Source organism: Nansenia antarctica, assembly GCF_963989245.1.
Source record: "Nansenia antarctica genome assembly, chromosome: 10".
Taxonomy (NCBI): domain Eukaryota; kingdom Metazoa; phylum Chordata; class Actinopteri; order Argentiniformes; family Microstomatidae; genus Nansenia; species Nansenia antarctica.
Window position 1 is genome coordinate 35375245 of NC_137680.1, and position 16686 is coordinate 35391930.

The window sequence follows — 16686 nt, forward strand, 5'->3', positions numbered from 1 at the left end:
GCGTTAGCCAACTAGCGGCTAGCTCGTTCATAACAAAGAAAGGAACACATGTTTTTAAACTTTTAACATTTCTGTAATCTATTACACTTCACATGTTACAGTATTCCAGTATTACACACTGAACATGAGTCTTACACACAACCTTTACAACGTAGACATACTAACCGTACTTACAACGTAGACAGAATACCGAGCTACAACAATGCTGCTAGCATGCTAATAGACAAAGGTTCAGCTTGCAGACTGAACTGGTTTCAGTTAGTTGCTAGTGGGTAATAATAAAGACATGTCTAAATACACGAACACACTGGTTTCAACTAGTAACTAACAACTAACTTAACTAACAAATTCGCTATGTACATAAAATAGAAGATCTTACCTTACGAGTCTTAGTGCAGTGAACAAACAAGCACGAGTGCTTCTCGTAGCCAAATCGACTGACCAATGAGAAAAAACCTAGAAACAGTTTATCCACTCCCACGAGGGAGGATTTCCCGGGAGAAATCAGGCTAAAAATAAGCTTATTTTGTTGATTAAGTACACGTATTTAACTATCGTAAAACTGCTCGAAAAAATAACGAGTGGGTAGTTCAAAAAAAAAAATTTAAGAAAAAGAAAAAGTTTGAACGCTTTTTTCAAGCCTTTCCCGTTTGCGCCTCCATAGCAAAGCGATGACGTCATGTCACATGTGTGAGAACAGATAATTTAGTTTTTCCTCCGTCGTCAATGTGTTAATTCTGCCCAGACAATCTGACTGTCTAGTGACTCTTGTGAATTCAGTCTCAAAGGTAATGAATGTATCAATTACATTTTTTGTATCAGGCATATTATTTGTGTGTGTGTGTTTATAGGAATGAGAAGGAGGGTGAGAAGGGGGGTTAAATGAGAAATCCATCCTTTCTGTTGCTGGCCTAGCAAACTCAATGAGGGGGGTGCTCTGCACGAGTCACTCACCTGGTGTCCGAAGGGGATGAATGGCAGCTCCCGATTCCCAGACAAACTGTTATTAATATTCTTCTGTCTGGCTCGCCACTTAATGTAGGACATTTACTTCGGTTGAAATAGATCACGAGTAAAACTTCAGAGTTACAGACTATTTATTTAAACAAAGCTTACATACAGCTTTACAGCATTTCTCTCTGATGTAATATAGAGGGCTCTGGTCAATGGGTTGCCGGGTGAAAAGAGAAAGAGATTTCTTCAGCTCTCATATTTTATACCTCCAATGACATGCTAATACAAGTCTATGACAAGGCACCTATACAGTCCTATCACCTTACAAAAGGACAGCAAAGGTGTGAAAAGGGGGATAGGTATCACTCAGGTCAAAGGGCAGGGGGCAGGTCACAGGAAGGGAGGCCATCTTTGACCAAGTGCTAGGACAAAGAAATGAGAGGGGTGGAGTGGGGGCAGGTGGCCTGTCCTCCCTAGGCCTGAGCAGACAGTCATAAACCCCCCTTCTAGGAATGGGACAATCAATAAGACAGGTATCTACAGGTTCTATACAAAGGTCTATGTGTATGTGTTTGAAAATATACCACAGTACTACATAAGAAAAACAAATCTATGCTAGGACCAGGGGCCATTGGCCGTCACAAAGAAGAAGAAAGTACTTTTTATTTTATTTTATTCTTTTATTTATTTTTTTATTTACAGCAGAGAAACTGTACAGGGGCTACATTTTGAGGGACAGTCAAGATGTAGCCTGAAGAGATGGGTCTTCAGTTTACAGTGGAAGATTGGTAGTGACTCTGCAGTCCTGACAGCAGTGGGAAGCTCGTTCCACCAGCAGGGCACCAGGACAGTAAAAATGTGTGAGCGAGTAGTGTGACTGCTGCATCCACGTAGAGGCGGCGGTGCCAGGCGGCCCAAGTGGAGGAGCAGAGTGAACGGGCAGGGGCTTGGGGGCTGACCGTTGCAAGTAGAGAGTGGCTGTTCCCTTTGCTGGTAGGCGGTAGGCGAGCACTAGGGTGTGTGTGTGTGTGTGTGTGTGTGTGTGTGTGTAGCCTTATACTATAGGTGGCCAGAAAACAAAGAGAATGAAAGAGAGTTGTAGCAATAGGCCAAGCAGACATAATTTTATCAGTTACAATCAAATGACACCCAAAGCGTCACTACTTCAAAGAGAGAATTCACAATAGCCATTTGGCCCATCAGGGAAAGGGATCTCAACAAGGGGGGCAGATTTGGTGTCTGTGTGTGTGTGTGTGTGTGTGTGTGTGTGTCTGTGCACGTGTGTGCGCATGTGTGCCTGTGTGTGTGTGCGTGTGTGCGCATGTATGTGTGTGTGTGTGTGTGTGTGTGCCTCATGCACGCACTCTACGTCCTTCACAGTAACAGAGGCCTGGTGCTCTTGCCCCCCCCCCCTCCCGATTCCCCCCTCTCCCCTCCTGACTCCCCCCTCTCCCCGCCCGGCTCCCTCCTCTCCCAGCCCTGCCGTATGCGGGTGAGCGTGCGGTCCACACAGGGGCTGATGATCAGCAGCTTCAGCAGCAGCACCACAGTGGGCAGGACCAGACACAGCATGTAGCCTGGGGGGGTGTACCACTTGTAGGTGGAGACACGGAGGAAGCGGTCCCAGCCGTACAGGTAGGTGTGGCCGGTACACAACAGCAGGGTCAGGTGACCCAGCTTGGACTGAAACAGGAGGAGACAGGGAGAGACGGGTTTGAGGAATGAACACACACACACACACACACACACACACATATAACACAGACATAATTGCTGTTTAATATATTCAATGAGCAGGCTATGTGACAGACTGACCTTTCCAGAGATGAGCCTTTGACCTAAATTAACAGACCATCTCCACACACTCTCTCACACACACACACACACACACACACACACACACACACACACACACACACACACACACACACACACACACACACACACACACAAACTCACGCACACACACACACACACGCACACACACACACACACACACAGACACGGCTCCTGGCCTGAGTTAATGTATGCCTCCTAAATTATATCTGATGAATAACTTAACATTTAAAGTACGGCACTAATTTGAGGAGCAAGGGGAGTGGATGAATGGATTTGAAAATGAGCTCGATATGACCCAGTTCCATTTCTGAATGAGTGTGTGAGGGTGGATGAAAACTCCAGAGGGTGAAGCAGAGCAGAGCAGAGCAGAGTAGAATAGAGCAGAGCAGAGTAGAGCAGAGTAGAGCAGAGCAGAGTAGAATAGAGCAGAGCAGAGCAGACCAGAGCAGAGTAGAGCAGAGTAGAGCAGAGTAGAGTAGAATAGAGCAGAGCAGAGTAGAGCAGAGTAGAATAGAGTAGAGCAGAGCAGAGTAGAGCAGAGTAGAGTAGAGCAGAGTAGAGTAGAGTAGAGTAGAGCAGAGCAGAGTAGAGTAGAGTAGAGTAGAGCAGAGCAGAGCAGAGTAGAGCAGAGCAGAGCAGAGTAGAATAGAGCAGAGTAGAGCAGAGCAGAGTAGAGCAGAGTAGAGTAGAGTAGAATAGAGTAGAGTAGAGAAGAATAGAGTAGAGTAGAATAGAGCAGAGCAGAGCAGAGTAGAGTAGAGCAGAGCAGAGTAGAGTAGAGTATAATAGAGTAGACTAGAATAGAGTAGAGTAGAGTAGAGTATAATAGAGTAGAGTAGAGTAGAGTAGAGTAGAGCAGAGTAGAGTAGAGTAGAGCAGAGCAGAGTAGAGCAGAGTAGAGTAGAGTAGAGTAGAATAGAGCAGAGTAGAGCAGAGCAGAGTAGAGTAGAGTATAATAGAGTAGAGTAGAGTAGAGTAGAGTAGAGCAGAGTAGAGTAGAGTAGAGTAGAGCAGAGTAGAGTAGAATAGAGTACAGTAGAGTAGAGTAGAGTAGAGTAGAGCAGAGTAGAGTAGAGTAGAGTAGAGTAGAGCAGAGTAGAGCAGAGTAGAGTAGAGCAGAGTAGAGTAGAGTAGAGTAGAGTAGAGCAGAGTAGAGTAGAGTAGAGCAGAGCAGAGCAGAGCAGAGTAGAGCAGAGTAGAGTAGAGCAGAGCAGAGCAGAGTAGAGCAGAGTAGAGTAGAGTAGAATAGAGTAGAGAAGAGCAGAGTAGAGCAGAGTAGAGTAGAGCAGAGCAGAGTAGAGTAGAGTAGAGCAGAGCAGAGCAGAGTAGAGCAGAGTAGAGTAGAGAAGAGCAGAGCAGAGTAGAGCAGAGTAGAGTAGAGTAGAGTAGAGTAAAGTAGAGTAGAGCAGAGTAGAGCAGAGCACAGTGGAGTAGAGTACAGTAGAGTAGAGTACACTAGAGTAGAGTAGAGCAGAGTAGAGAAGAGCAGAGTAGAGTAGAGTAGAGCAGAGCAGAGCAGAGCAGAGCAGAGTAGAGCAGAGTAGAGTAGAGTAGAGTAGAGTAGAGCTGAGCAGAGCAGAGTAGAGTAGAGCAGAGTAGAGCAGAGCAGAGTAGAGTAGAGTAGAGCAGAGTAGAGCAGAGTAGAGTAGAGCAGAGTAGAGCAGAGCAGAGTAGAGTAGAGCAGAGTAGAATAGAGTAGAGTAGAGTAGGGTAGAGCAGAGCAGAGTAGAGTAGAGTAGAGCAGAGCAGAGTAGAGCAGAGCAGAGCAGAGCAGAGTACAGCAGAGCAGAGCAGAGTAGAGCAGAGTAGAGCAGAGTAGAGTAGAGTAGAGTAGAGTAGAGCAGAGTAGAATAGAGTAGAGTAGAGTAGAATAGAGCAGAGCAGAGTAGAGCAGAGCAGAGTAGAGTAGAGTATAATAGAGTAGAGTAGAATAGAGTAGAGTAGAGTAGAATAGAGCAGAGCAGAGTAGAGCAGAGCAGAGTAGAGTAGAGTATAATAGAGTAGAGTAGAATAGAGTAGAGTAGAGTAGAATAGAGCAGAGCAGAGTAGAGCAGAGCAGAGTAGAGTAGAGTATAATAGAGTAGAGTAGAGTAGAGTAGAGCAGAGTAGAGTAGAATAGAGCAGAGCAGAGTAGAGCAGAGCAGAGTAGAGTAGAGCAGAGTAGAGTAGAGTAGAGTAGAGCAGAGTAGAGCAGAGTAGAGCAGAGTAGAGTAGAGTAGAGCAGAGCAGAGTAGAGCAGAGTAGAGTAGAGCAGAGCAGAGCAGAGCAGAGCAGAGTAGAGTAGAGTAGAATAGAGTAGAGAAGAGCAGAGTAGAGCAGAGTAGAGTAGAGCAGAGCAGAGTAGAGTAGAGTAGAGCAGAGCAGAGCAGAGTAGAGCAGAGTAGAGTAGAGAAGAGCAGAGCAGAGTAGAGCAGAGTAGAGTAGAGTAGAGTAGAGTAAAGTAGAGTAGAGCAGAGTAGAGCAGAGCACAGTGGAGTAGAGTACAGTAGAGTAGAGTACACTAGAGTAGAGTAGAGCAGAGTAGAGCAGAGTAGAGCAGAGTAGAGTAGAGTAGAGCAGAGCAGAGTAGAGCAGAGTAGAGTAGAGCAGAGTAGAGCAGAGTAGAGCAGAGTAGAGTAGAGTAGAGCAGAGCAGAGTAGAGCAGAGTAGAGTAGAGCAGAGCAGAGTAGAGTAGAGCAGAGTAGAGTAGAGTAGAATAGAGTAGAGAAGAGCAGAGTAGAGCAGAGTAGAGTAGAGCAGAGCAGAGTAGAGTAGAGTAGAGCAGAGCAGAGCAGAGTAGAGCAGAGTAGAGTAGAGAAGAGCAGAGCAGAGTAGAGCAGAGTAGAGTAGAGTAGAGTAGAGTAAAGTAGAGTAGAGCAGAGTAGAGCAGAGCACAGTGGAGTAGAGTACAGTAGAGTAGAGTACACTAGAGTAGAGTAGAGCAGAGTAGAGAAGAGCAGAGTAGAGTAGAGTAGAGCAGAGCAGAGCAGAGCAGAGTAGAGCAGAGTAGAGTAGAGTAGAGTAGAGTAGAGCTGAGCAGAGCAGAGTAGAGTAGAGCAGAGTAGAGCAGAGCAGAGTAGAGTAGAGTAGAGCAGAGTAGAGCAGAGTAGAGTAGAGCAGAGTAGAGCAGAGCAGAGTAGAGTAGAGCAGAGTAGAATAGAGTAGAGTAGAGTAGGGTAGAGCAGAGCAGAGTAGAGTAGAGTAGAGCAGAGCAGAGTAGAGCAGAGCAGAGCAGAGCAGAGTACAGCAGAGCAGAGCAGAGTAGAGCAGAGTAGAGCAGAGTAGAGTAGAGTAGAGTAGAGTAGAGCAGAGTAGAATAGAGTAGAGTAGAGTAGAGTAGAGTAGAGCAGAGTAGAGTAGAGTAGAGCAGAGCAGAGCAGAGCAGAGTAGAGCAGAGTAGAGTAGAGCAGAGCAGAGCAGAGTAGAGCAGAGTAGAGTAGAGCAGAGTAGAGCAGAGTAGAGTAGAGTAGAGTAGAGTAGAGCAGAGTAGAATAGAGTAGAGTAGAGTAGAGTAGAGTAGAGCAGAGTAGAGTAGAGTAGAGCAGAGCAGAGCAGAGCAGAGTAGAGCAGAGTAGAGCAGAGCAGAGCAGAGCAGAGCAGAGTAGAGCAGAGTAGAGTAGAGCAGAGCAGAGCAGAGTAGAGCAGAGTAGAGTAGAGCAGAGTAGAGTAGAGTAGAGTAGAGTAGAGCAGAGTAGAATAGAGTAGAGTAGAGTAGAGTAGAGCAGAGTAGAGTAGAGCAGAGCAGAGCAGAGCAGAGTAGAGCAGAGTAGAGTAGAGCAGAGCAGAGCAGAGTAGAGCAGAGTAGAGTAGAGTAGAATAGAGTAGAGAAGAGCAGAGTAGAGCAGAGTAGAGTAGAGCAGAGCAGAGTAGAGTAGAGTAGAGCAGAGCAGAGCAGAGCAGAGTAGAGTAGAGAAGAGCAGAGCAGAGTAGAGCAGAGTAGAGTAGAGTAGAGTAGAGTAAAGTAGAGTAGAGCAGAGTAGAGCAGAGCACAGTGGAGTAGAGTACAGTAGAGTAGAGTACACTAGAGTAGAGTAGAGCAGAGTAGAGAAGAGCAGAGTAGAGTAGAGTAGAGCAGAGCAGAGCAGAGCAGAGTAGAGCAGAGTAGAGTAGAGTAGAGTAGAGTAGAGCTGAGCAGAGCAGAGTAGAGTAGAGCAGAGTAGAGCAGAGCAGAGTAGAGTAGAGTAGAGCAGAGTAGAGCAGAGTAGAGTAGAGCAGAGTAGAGCAGAGCAGAGTAGAGTAGAGCAGAGTAGAATAGAGTAGAGTAGAGTAGGGTAGAGCAGAGCAGAGTAGAGTAGAGTAGAGCAGAGCAGAGTAGAGCAGAGCAGAGCAGAGCAGAGTACAGCAGAGCAGAGCAGAGTAGAGCAGAGTAGAGCAGAGTAGAGTAGAGTAGAGTAGAGTAGAGCAGAGTAGAATAGAGTAGAGTAGAGTAGAATAGAGCAGAGCAGAGTAGAGCAGAGCAGAGTAGAGTAGAGTATAATAGAGTAGAGTAGAATAGAGTAGAGTAGAATAGAGCAGAGCAGAGTAGAGCAGAGCAGAGTAGAGTAGAGTATAATAGAGTAGAGTAGAATAGAGTAGAGTAGAGTAGAATAGAGCAGAGCAGAGTAGAGCAGAGCAGAGTAGAGTAGAGTATAATAGAGTAGAGTAGAGTAGAGTAGAGCAGAGTAGAGTAGAATAGAGCAGAGCAGAGTAGAGCAGAGCAGAGTAGAGTAGAGCAGAGTAGAGTAGAGTAGAGTAGAGCAGAGTAGAGCAGAGTAGAGCAGAGTAGAGTAGAGTAGAGCAGAGCAGAGTAGAGCAGAGTAGAGTAGAGCAGAGCAGAGCAGAGCAGAGCAGAGTAGAGCAGAGCAGAGTAGAGTAGAGCAGAGCAGAGCAGAGTAGAGTAGAGTAGAGTAGAGTAGAGCAGAGTAGAGTAGAATAGAGTAGAGTAGAGCAGAGTAGAGTAGAATAGAGTACAGTAGAGCAGAGTAGAGTAGAGTAGAGTAGAATAGAGTAGAGTAGAGCAGAGCAGAGTAGAGTAGAGTAGAGTAGAGCAGAGTAGAGGAGAGTAGAGTAGAGCAGAGCAGAGTAGAGTAGAGTAGAGCAGAGCAGAGCAGAGTAGAGCAGAGTAGAGCAGAGTAGAGTAGAGTAGAGTAGAGCAGAGTAGAGTAGAGTAGAGTAGAGTAGAGTAGAATAGAGCAGAGCAGAGTAGAGCAGAGCAGAGTAGAGTAGAGTAGAGCAGAGTAGAGTAGAGTAGAGAAGAGCAGAGTAGAGCAGAGTAGAGTAGAGCAGAGCAGAGCAGAGTAGAGTAGAGTAGAGTAGAGCAGAGCAGAGCAGAGCAGAGTAGAGCAGAGCAGAGTAGAGCAGAGTAGAGTAGAGTAGAGTAGAGTAGAGTAGAGTAGAGCAGAGTAGAGCAGAGCAGAGCAGAGTAGAGCGGTGGAAGAACAATACGTCAACTGTTGACAAGATGAGACGGTTTGAAGTCGGATTCATATGAATTGCCAGCTGTCTTTTAGAACTCCTGTCCTCTCCAACGCACGTACACACACACGCACACACACACACGCACACACACACACACACACACGCACACACACTCATACGCACACACACACACGCGCGCACACACACACACACACACACTCATACGCACACACACACACACACACACACACACACACACACACACATGCCCATTCCCACCTGTATGAAGCTGAACTCCCTCCAGGTGAGAGCGTTGCTGATGGAGGGGAGGGATGTGATCCCCAGCAGGACGTACAGGCCGAACCCCAGGATGCCCAGGGCCAGGTAGGAGTCAGACCGCCACGCCTGGGTGTTCTCAAACACAGACGTCCCGTTCTCCCTCACCTGGCACACAAGGGAGAGAGAGTGTGTGTGTGTGTGTGTGTGTGTGTGTGTGTGTGTGTGTGTGTGTGTGTGTGAGTGTGTGTGTGCAGACATCCATAACCTAATAATGTTATTACATTTGCTATTATTATAACTACAGTGTTACTACTGTGCACATGTATAAGAGCAACGTTTGTGAAATGCACAGTTGTGAGAATGTTGGTGTCTTACCAGAGAGAGAGTGTGTGAGAATGTTGGTGTCTTACCAGAGAGAGAGTGTGTGAGAATGTTGGTGTCTTACCAGAGAGAGAGTGCGTGCAGTGTGCTTGGCCCTCACATAGTACCTGGGAGTCAAAAAAATATTATCTTTATAAAATACCAAAATAAATGCAAGTGACTGCAAGATACAAGACTGTCTAAGTTTACCTGCTGTTAGACTAAAGTTGACCTGATGTTAGACTAAAGTCACTTGAAAATATATTTTGATGTTTAACTTTCCATTTAGCTTCTGCCTAAACATGCCAGTTGTTGGGTTCTGAGTATTGATGGTGATGAAGATACTGTACAGAGAACAAACCACAACCTGAATCCAATTCAAGATGTCATGAATGATACAGTGAATCCAATTCAAGATGTCATGAGTGATACAGTGAATCCAATTCAAGATGTCATGAATGATACAGTGAATCCAATTCAAGATGTCATGAATGATACAGTGAATCCAATTCAAGATGTCATGAATGATACAGTGAATCCAATTCAAGATGTCATGAATGATACAGTGAATCCAATTCAAGATGTCATGAATGATACAGTGAATCCAATTCAAGATGTCATGAATGAAAATTTATTTTGATGTTTAACTTTCCATTTAGCTTCTGCCTAAACATGCCAGTTGTTGGGTTCTGAGTATTGATGGTGATGAAGATACTGTACAGCAGGGGTATTCAATTACAAATTCGGTTGGGCCAGATTTGAAAACCAATAAATGTTGCTGGGCCAGACATTCTCAGCGGCCAGTAGCCTAAGCACCAGGTAATGACACATTTCAAACCAACACAAATGAATGTAGGCCTAATGAAATACAAGCTGTTTATTTATAGTTTTCCTTTTAAATTAGGTAACATCTGACACAGGCACGTCAAAAAGACTTGACTGAACACAATAAAAGAGCTGTAATTGAACAGAACCTAATAGCAATACTTTTTTCACTTTTTAGGTAAAACAACAAAATGTTGGTCTCAACTGACCCGTGCACATCTCAAAGTGCATAACAAAGTGTACAGTAGTATACCAATAAAAAAAATGTCCTTTTGTAAAATAAAAATGTTGGTCATAGCTGACCCAGGCACAAAGTGCTTTTAACTGAATGAAAATACACCTTGAGTGCACAATTAAACAAGTTACAGTTACAGTTAAACAATACAATTGAATCTAATCTAATCTAATCTTACCCTGCTGACTTTCTTAGTGTGAGAAGTGACATGTGGGGTAGTGGTGGTCTAGTGGATAGTGAGTTGGACTTGTGATCGGAAGGTTGGACTTGTGATCGGAAGGTTGTGAGTTCAAATCCCGCCTGAAACCACACCACTACTAGTGTGCCCTTGAGTAAGGCACTTAGCCCTCAGTTACTCCAGGGGGAATGTCCCTGTAATTCGTAATTGTAAGTCGCTTTGGATTAAAAGCGTCTGCTAAATGGCTAAATTAAAATTAATTAAAATGGCTCATAAGATGTCAATGCAATCCGAAGGCATTGGTGAAGAGTACTGTTAGTCAGGGAACAACGAGCGCTGCTTTTTATTGTGTTCATGTGTGAAAAGCTTGATTCACAGGTGTATGTTGATCCAAACATACTGAGCACATGGATTGCTACTTTCTTAACGTTAGGGAACTGGTGCACTACAAAACTTCGCAGGTCCATTAGTGCGAAGCTCCTGTGCCATGGTTACGGATGACTGCATGTCAACAAGTTTGAGTATGGAAGACACCACTCCCTTTCCTCTGGTGGATAAGTCCCCTTCTATTGCAGCAGTGAACGGGTCTCTGGCAAAGCCCATCACCTCTGCGGGCAGAGCAAGTCCATCCAGTCGACCAGCAAAGTTCTCTTTCAACCTCGCAATGAAAACAGTCATCACATCTGTGATTTGTGCCGGGGATGAGACGCATTTGCGGAGCGTCGGAAAATGCAGCATTCTGCTGGTGCAGAAGTCGGCCGCGAAAATGTCCAGTTTGACTTGGAACACGCGCGTCTGTTCCACAAGATCAATCACAGTTTTGTCTCTGCCTTGTAGCCCCACATTTAGGTCATTCATGAATATGTCGCTCAGAAAGCAGACATCAGCCATGAAGTTGTCGTCCAGTATGCGATTCAAGTGTGTTTCTGCCTTCGTTTGCTTGCTGCTGCGGAGGAAAGTTGTAATCTCCTCTCTGAAATCACAGAAACGCTCCAGTGCCTTGCCTTTGGACAGCCACCTGACGTCGTTATGCAAAAGCAGCTCGTGGTGCTCAGCAGACATTTCTGACAGCAGCTTGCGGAATAAGCGATGTTAGAGGCTCGAAGTGGAGCGAATAAAATTAATTGTAGCCATTATCCATTGTTGTTTTAAGCTCCCCGCTTAGTTTGTTTAGAGTGTTATATTCACGTTCTGTAGGCTACTATTGTAGACATTTCTGCATGAATTTCTGAACACTCGCGAAATACGTTTTTCTCTGCTTTTATGGCTGGGCCAATCGGGGGTCGCGTCTGGGCCGCATGCGGCCCCCGGGCCGCTAATTGAATAGGCCTGCTGTACAGAGAACAAACCACAACCTGAATCCAATTCAAGATGCCACCGTCCCACCCTGCCTGAAAACCTCAACTATCATCCCAGTCCCGAAGAAAAGCACGGTGAGCTGCCTAAACGACTACCGCCCGGTGGCACTCACACCAATCATCATGAAGTGCTTCGAGAAACTAGTCCGGGCCCACATACTCACATGCCTCCCGCCCAACCTGGATCCATACCAGTTCGCCTACAGAGCCCACAGGTCCACAGAGGACGCCATCGCGACGACTCTCCACGCCACTCTATCCCACCTGGAGAGGGGAAACAGCTACGCGAGACTGCTCTTCGTGGACTTCAGCTCCGCCTTCAACACCATCCTTCCAGACAGGCTAGTGACCAAACTACTAGACCTGGGTCTATCACACTCTATATGTGCGTGGATCAAGGACTTCCTGACCGACCGCCCCCAGAGGGTGCGGGTGGGCCCCCACACCTCCACAGCCCTCAGCCTCAGCACTGGGTCCCCCCAGGGCTGCGTGCTAAGCCCCATCCTCTACAACCTCTACACCCACGACTTCACCCCCGTCCACCCCAGCAACTACATCGTAAAGTTTGCAGACGACACCACCGTGGTGGGATGTATCTCGGGGGGGGACGAGGCGGCGTACAGGGATGAGGTAGAGCAACTGAGCAAGCTGTGCAAGGTTAACAACCTGCTGCTGAACAAGTCAAAGACCCAGGAATTCATCGTAGACTTCAGGAGGAAAAAGTCCGAGATCCAGCCCCTGCTCATCGACGGAGAGAGCGTGGAGAGAGTCTCAACCCTCCGATTCCTGGGACATCACATGCGGGATGACCTGACCTGGAAGGACAACACAAAAGGCACCATCAAGAGGGCACAACAGCGGCTATACACCCTGAGATGCCTCAGGAAAGAACACAACAAGCAGGAGATACTGGTGGCCTTCTACCGCGGCGCAGTGGAGAGCATCCTCACCTACGGCATCTGCAACTGGTTCTCCAGCTGCACAACAGCGGAGAGAAATGCGCTACAGAGAGTCGTGAGAACAGCACAGAAGATGACTGAAAAAATCAGGTGTCGTGCTGAGGCACAAACATGTACATTTCAAGCCTGCAAACTGTGACACTTTAAATAACGTGAAAAAATACTATTGTGCAATATGACAACCCTAGTTGACTATCTGTGCAGTATAGTACAGTGGATTGTGTACATAGCCTTTATTTATGTAAACCAGCTCCTTACCTTCTTGTGATTTTATTCTTTTTCTAAAAGTTTTTTTTCTTCTTTCCTTTCCTAACACCAGGGGAGCCACCCCTCCTAAATTTCGTTGTTTGGTACCTGTACTGTAGCAATGACAATAAAGTCCATTCATTCATTCATTCATTCATTCATTCATTCATTCATACAGTGAATCCAATTCAAGATGTCATGAATGATACAGTGAATCCAATTCAAGATGTCATGAATGAGACACATGAATCCAATTCAAGATTTCACAGACCAGGAAGCAAGTATCATATAGTAGCAATACAGACTTTGAAAATGCATGGCTTGGACATCAGCTTATACGCAGTATGTGTGCATTGAAGACATGACCATTTCCCTCGCCTTAACCTATATAAATATTATGCTTAAGGATCACGGACCACTTAAGGCAATTTCAACACTTAGGATCCCAGCGGTCCGAACAAGGCAAGGAAGGTCACACAAGCTAAAAGATACAGACACATAGACCATAGAACATCCACCAGGCTAAATTGGTTATTAGCCTTTACAATAATGACAGAAAAATCATTATATTCCAAAACTGAACATGCATTTGAATTCATTTCAAAGAACTCTAGAGGTTGTCTGTTGAGAAGAGGGTGATTATTCATGCACATTTAAAGTATCTCTGTACTGAAGACCATAGTTTTAAAAAGCCCATATTCTGACAAATCGTACTTCAAACATGTCGTTGATTCGTCCCTCTTATATTTGTTGCAAAAACATGGGAATTACTAAACATAAAAATATCACATCAAACTTACATCTGAAACAAATGGTTTTGGAGGAAATGGAAACTGGAAAAATACTTTAAAGTCATGTAGAAAATATTTTGCTAGCAGTGCAATCCCAGCCTGTTGTATTCATAACGTGTGTGCAGCGTGAGTGGCTTCTCTGGAATGAAATAGTTCAGTAATGAAGGCTCACTGTGGATGTTCAGTGTGTGTGTTCACTAATGAAGGAGTGTGTGTTCAGGGACCCTGCATGACAAGGCCCAGCCTGTAGACTTCAGTGGCCCTCAGCTAGATTTTGATTGTGTGTGCTAGCACAGTTTCTGATTACTGGTATTTATTTTAGGGGGGGGGCAGTTGGTGGGGGCTAGCGGACGTTTCGGCGACGGGGATAGCTGAGGTTTTGATTGACAGGTGGTATCTTGGTTGATTGACAGGTGGTAGCTTGGTTGATTGACAGGTGGTAGCTTGGTTGATTGACAGGTGGTATCTTGGTTGATTGACAGATGGTATCTTGGTTGATTGACAGGTGGTAGCTTGGTTGATTGACAGGTGGTAGCTTAGTTGATTGACAGGTGGTATCTTGGTTGATTGACAGATGGTATCTTGGTTGATTGACAGGTGGTAGCTTGGTTGATAGACAGGTGGTAGCTTGCGCTAAATGGGTGGCAAAAGTGTGGCCCCGTCTAGCGGTTAAACCACCGTGCCTTTTTACCTACTAAAAGAGCCGCCCTCTTTACAATGATTAATCACACAACGACCACTAGTTGGCCGCTTGTAAATTGGCCTGCTTCCCACACTGCAAAATAGCTTCATACTAGCTTTTCCTGATGAGACTTTGAAAATGTAAGGATACTGGGTGGTAGAACGCACACATATCTAGGAAAGGTCATGCAAGGAGGGTCCTGAAATTTGATTGAGTGCAAAGATATTTTAAAAGAAATTACTCACAGGGTCAAATGACCCCTCATGGCTGATTAAGTGTTAGCAACCGCATTGACTTGTTATTACAGGGCCGGCCCTGTGCAGGACTGACCGTATGGGGATGATGAGTGTGTAGATCACGTGCAGAAAGGCCAATCCCAGAGCCAGCAGACCCATCTGCTTCCTGCACAGCATCCAGCGGTCCAGCCAATCAGGGAAGCGCCTGCAATATACCAAGAGATATATACAATATACTTTACTATACAACAGTTAGTTCCGATCAAATAATTAGTTTGGACAAGAGACATTCCATGAGTGCTGATATAGAATATAACAGCACTGGGACTTTTAACTGTATGTATCACTCCGCCGCAGGTGTTCTATTAAATTGCTGTTAATTAGGCTAGGCTACATTAACGGTCCTTATCGTTATGTTTGTGAGAGGACTGTAACAACGGAATTCTTGGAACAACAGGGAATCCCATTCGAAATCGCTAGGTCGCCGGGTGAACAGTACTACGCTATCCCAACACTAAGGCGCAAGCGGCGGAGGCGAGACCGTAAACAACGCCGAGGAGCATGGGGAGGCCTGCTAGCTAGGTTGAGGAGAAGCCCAAACAAACCTGCTTTGCCGAGTATTTTCCTATCCAACGTCAGGTCCCTGACGAATAAGATGGATGAACTGAGACTACAAGTTGCCAAAAATAACATCGTGGGAGATAGCTGTGTGATTATTCTCACTGAAACCTGGCTAAATGAAACTATCTTGGACTCCGCGATTAGCTTGGAAGGACGGACCCCTCAACGGGCAGACCGCACGCAGCTCAGCGGTAAGTCCCGCGGAGGCGGCCTCATAATATCGACGAAGGATAGCTGGTGCTTAAACACGAAAACTGTAAGTAGCCACTGTTCCCCAAACCTGGAATACTTGACTGTTAAATGCCGACCCACTTACCTACCGAGAGAATTCAATGCAGTGTATATTACAAGCGTTTATATTGCACCAGATGCAGAAGGTAGCTTAGCATTGGCGCGGCTATATGACGTCATCAGTGGTCAACAAAGCACAGATCCACAGGCAATTCACATTATAGCAGGAGACTTCAATCATGTCGACCTGAAGGCAGTACTACCCAAGTTCTATCAGCATGTTAAATGTGCAACAAGAGGAGAAAAAACACTGGACAAGGTATACACCAACATCAAACGTGCTTACAAGGCTAGTCCGCTAGCTCATCTAGGCATGTCTGACCATGTGTCAATCCTCCTGATCCCAGCATACACTACCATGGGGAAAAGTGCTCCCATCACCACTAAGACTGTCAGAACCTGGCCAGAAGGGTCCGCTCCACTGCAGATCTGCCTAAATGACACCCCATGGCAGGAATATGAGCATGAGGACCTGGAACAGTACACGTCGTCAGTTCTGAACCACATAGTGAACTGCACCAACTCAGTCACCGTGGACAAACGGGTCCGGGTCTACCCCAACACGAAGCCATGGATGACTGGGAAGGTCCAAAAACTGATCAACGAGAGGGACAACGCTTTCTTCGCAGGGAAGAGCACACCGCTGTACAGCACCACCAGGGCTAACCTAAAGCGCGGAATCAAAGCGGCCAAGGCAGACCACAGAGAGAAGATTGAGGAATGCTTCCTGAGCAACGACTCCAGGCGGATGTGGCAGGGGGTTCAGCACATGACAAACTTCAGAGCCAACAGGCTCACAGCCGCAGAGGACGACCCCCTGCTGGCGGGAAAGCTGAACACCTTCTACGCCCGGTTTGACGAGGGGCGAACGGAGGTAACCACAACACAAACACCACTCTCTCCAGCTCTCAGCAGCCTCACCCTCACAGAGCATGAAGTGAGACGCGTGCTGAAGGCGGTGGACCCCAGGAAAGCCTCGGGGCCGGATGGCGTCCTGGGACGGGTGCTGAGGGACTGCGCCGACCAGCTGGCCGGGGTTTTCACCAACATCTTCAACCAGTCCCTGTCCCAGGCCACCATCCCACCCTGCCTGAAAACCTCAACTATCATCCCAGTCCCGAAGAAAAGCACGGTGAGCTGCCTAAACGACTACCGCCCGGTGGTACTCACACCAATCATCATGAAGTGCTTCGAGAAACTAGTCCGGGCCCACATACTCACACGCCTCCCGCCCAACCTGGATCCATACCAGTTCGCCTACAGAGCCCACAGGTCCACAGAGGACGCCATCGCGACGACTCTCCACGCCACTCTATCCCACCTGGAGAGGGGAAACAGCTACGCGAGACTGCTCTTTGTGGACTTCAGCTCCGCCTTCAACACCATCCTTCCAGACAGGCTAGTGACCAAACTACTAGACCTGGGTCTATCACACTCTATATGTGCATGGATCAAG

At 46.4% G+C, this 16686-nt stretch overlaps 1 protein-coding gene across 1 annotated transcript in view; it reads right to left on the reverse strand.

Moving 5' to 3' along the window:
• Positions 1 to 2328: 2328 nt before the first annotated feature.
• Positions 2329 to 16686, reverse strand: part of steap4 (STEAP family member 4) — a gene marked incomplete at its 3' end in the record, with an annotated part of 68310 nt that continues 53952 nt past the window's right edge. The window contains exons 7-10 of the mRNA XM_080541245.1: positions 14413 to 14523; positions 8894 to 8936; positions 8449 to 8613; positions 2329 to 2637 (exon numbers count right to left, since the gene is read on the reverse strand). Of these exons, the coding sequence (XP_080397371.1) occupies positions 2329 to 2637; positions 8449 to 8613; positions 8894 to 8936; positions 14413 to 14523 (628 nt within the window). The remainder of the gene's footprint in view (positions 2638 to 8448; positions 8614 to 8893; positions 8937 to 14412; positions 14524 to 16686) is intronic.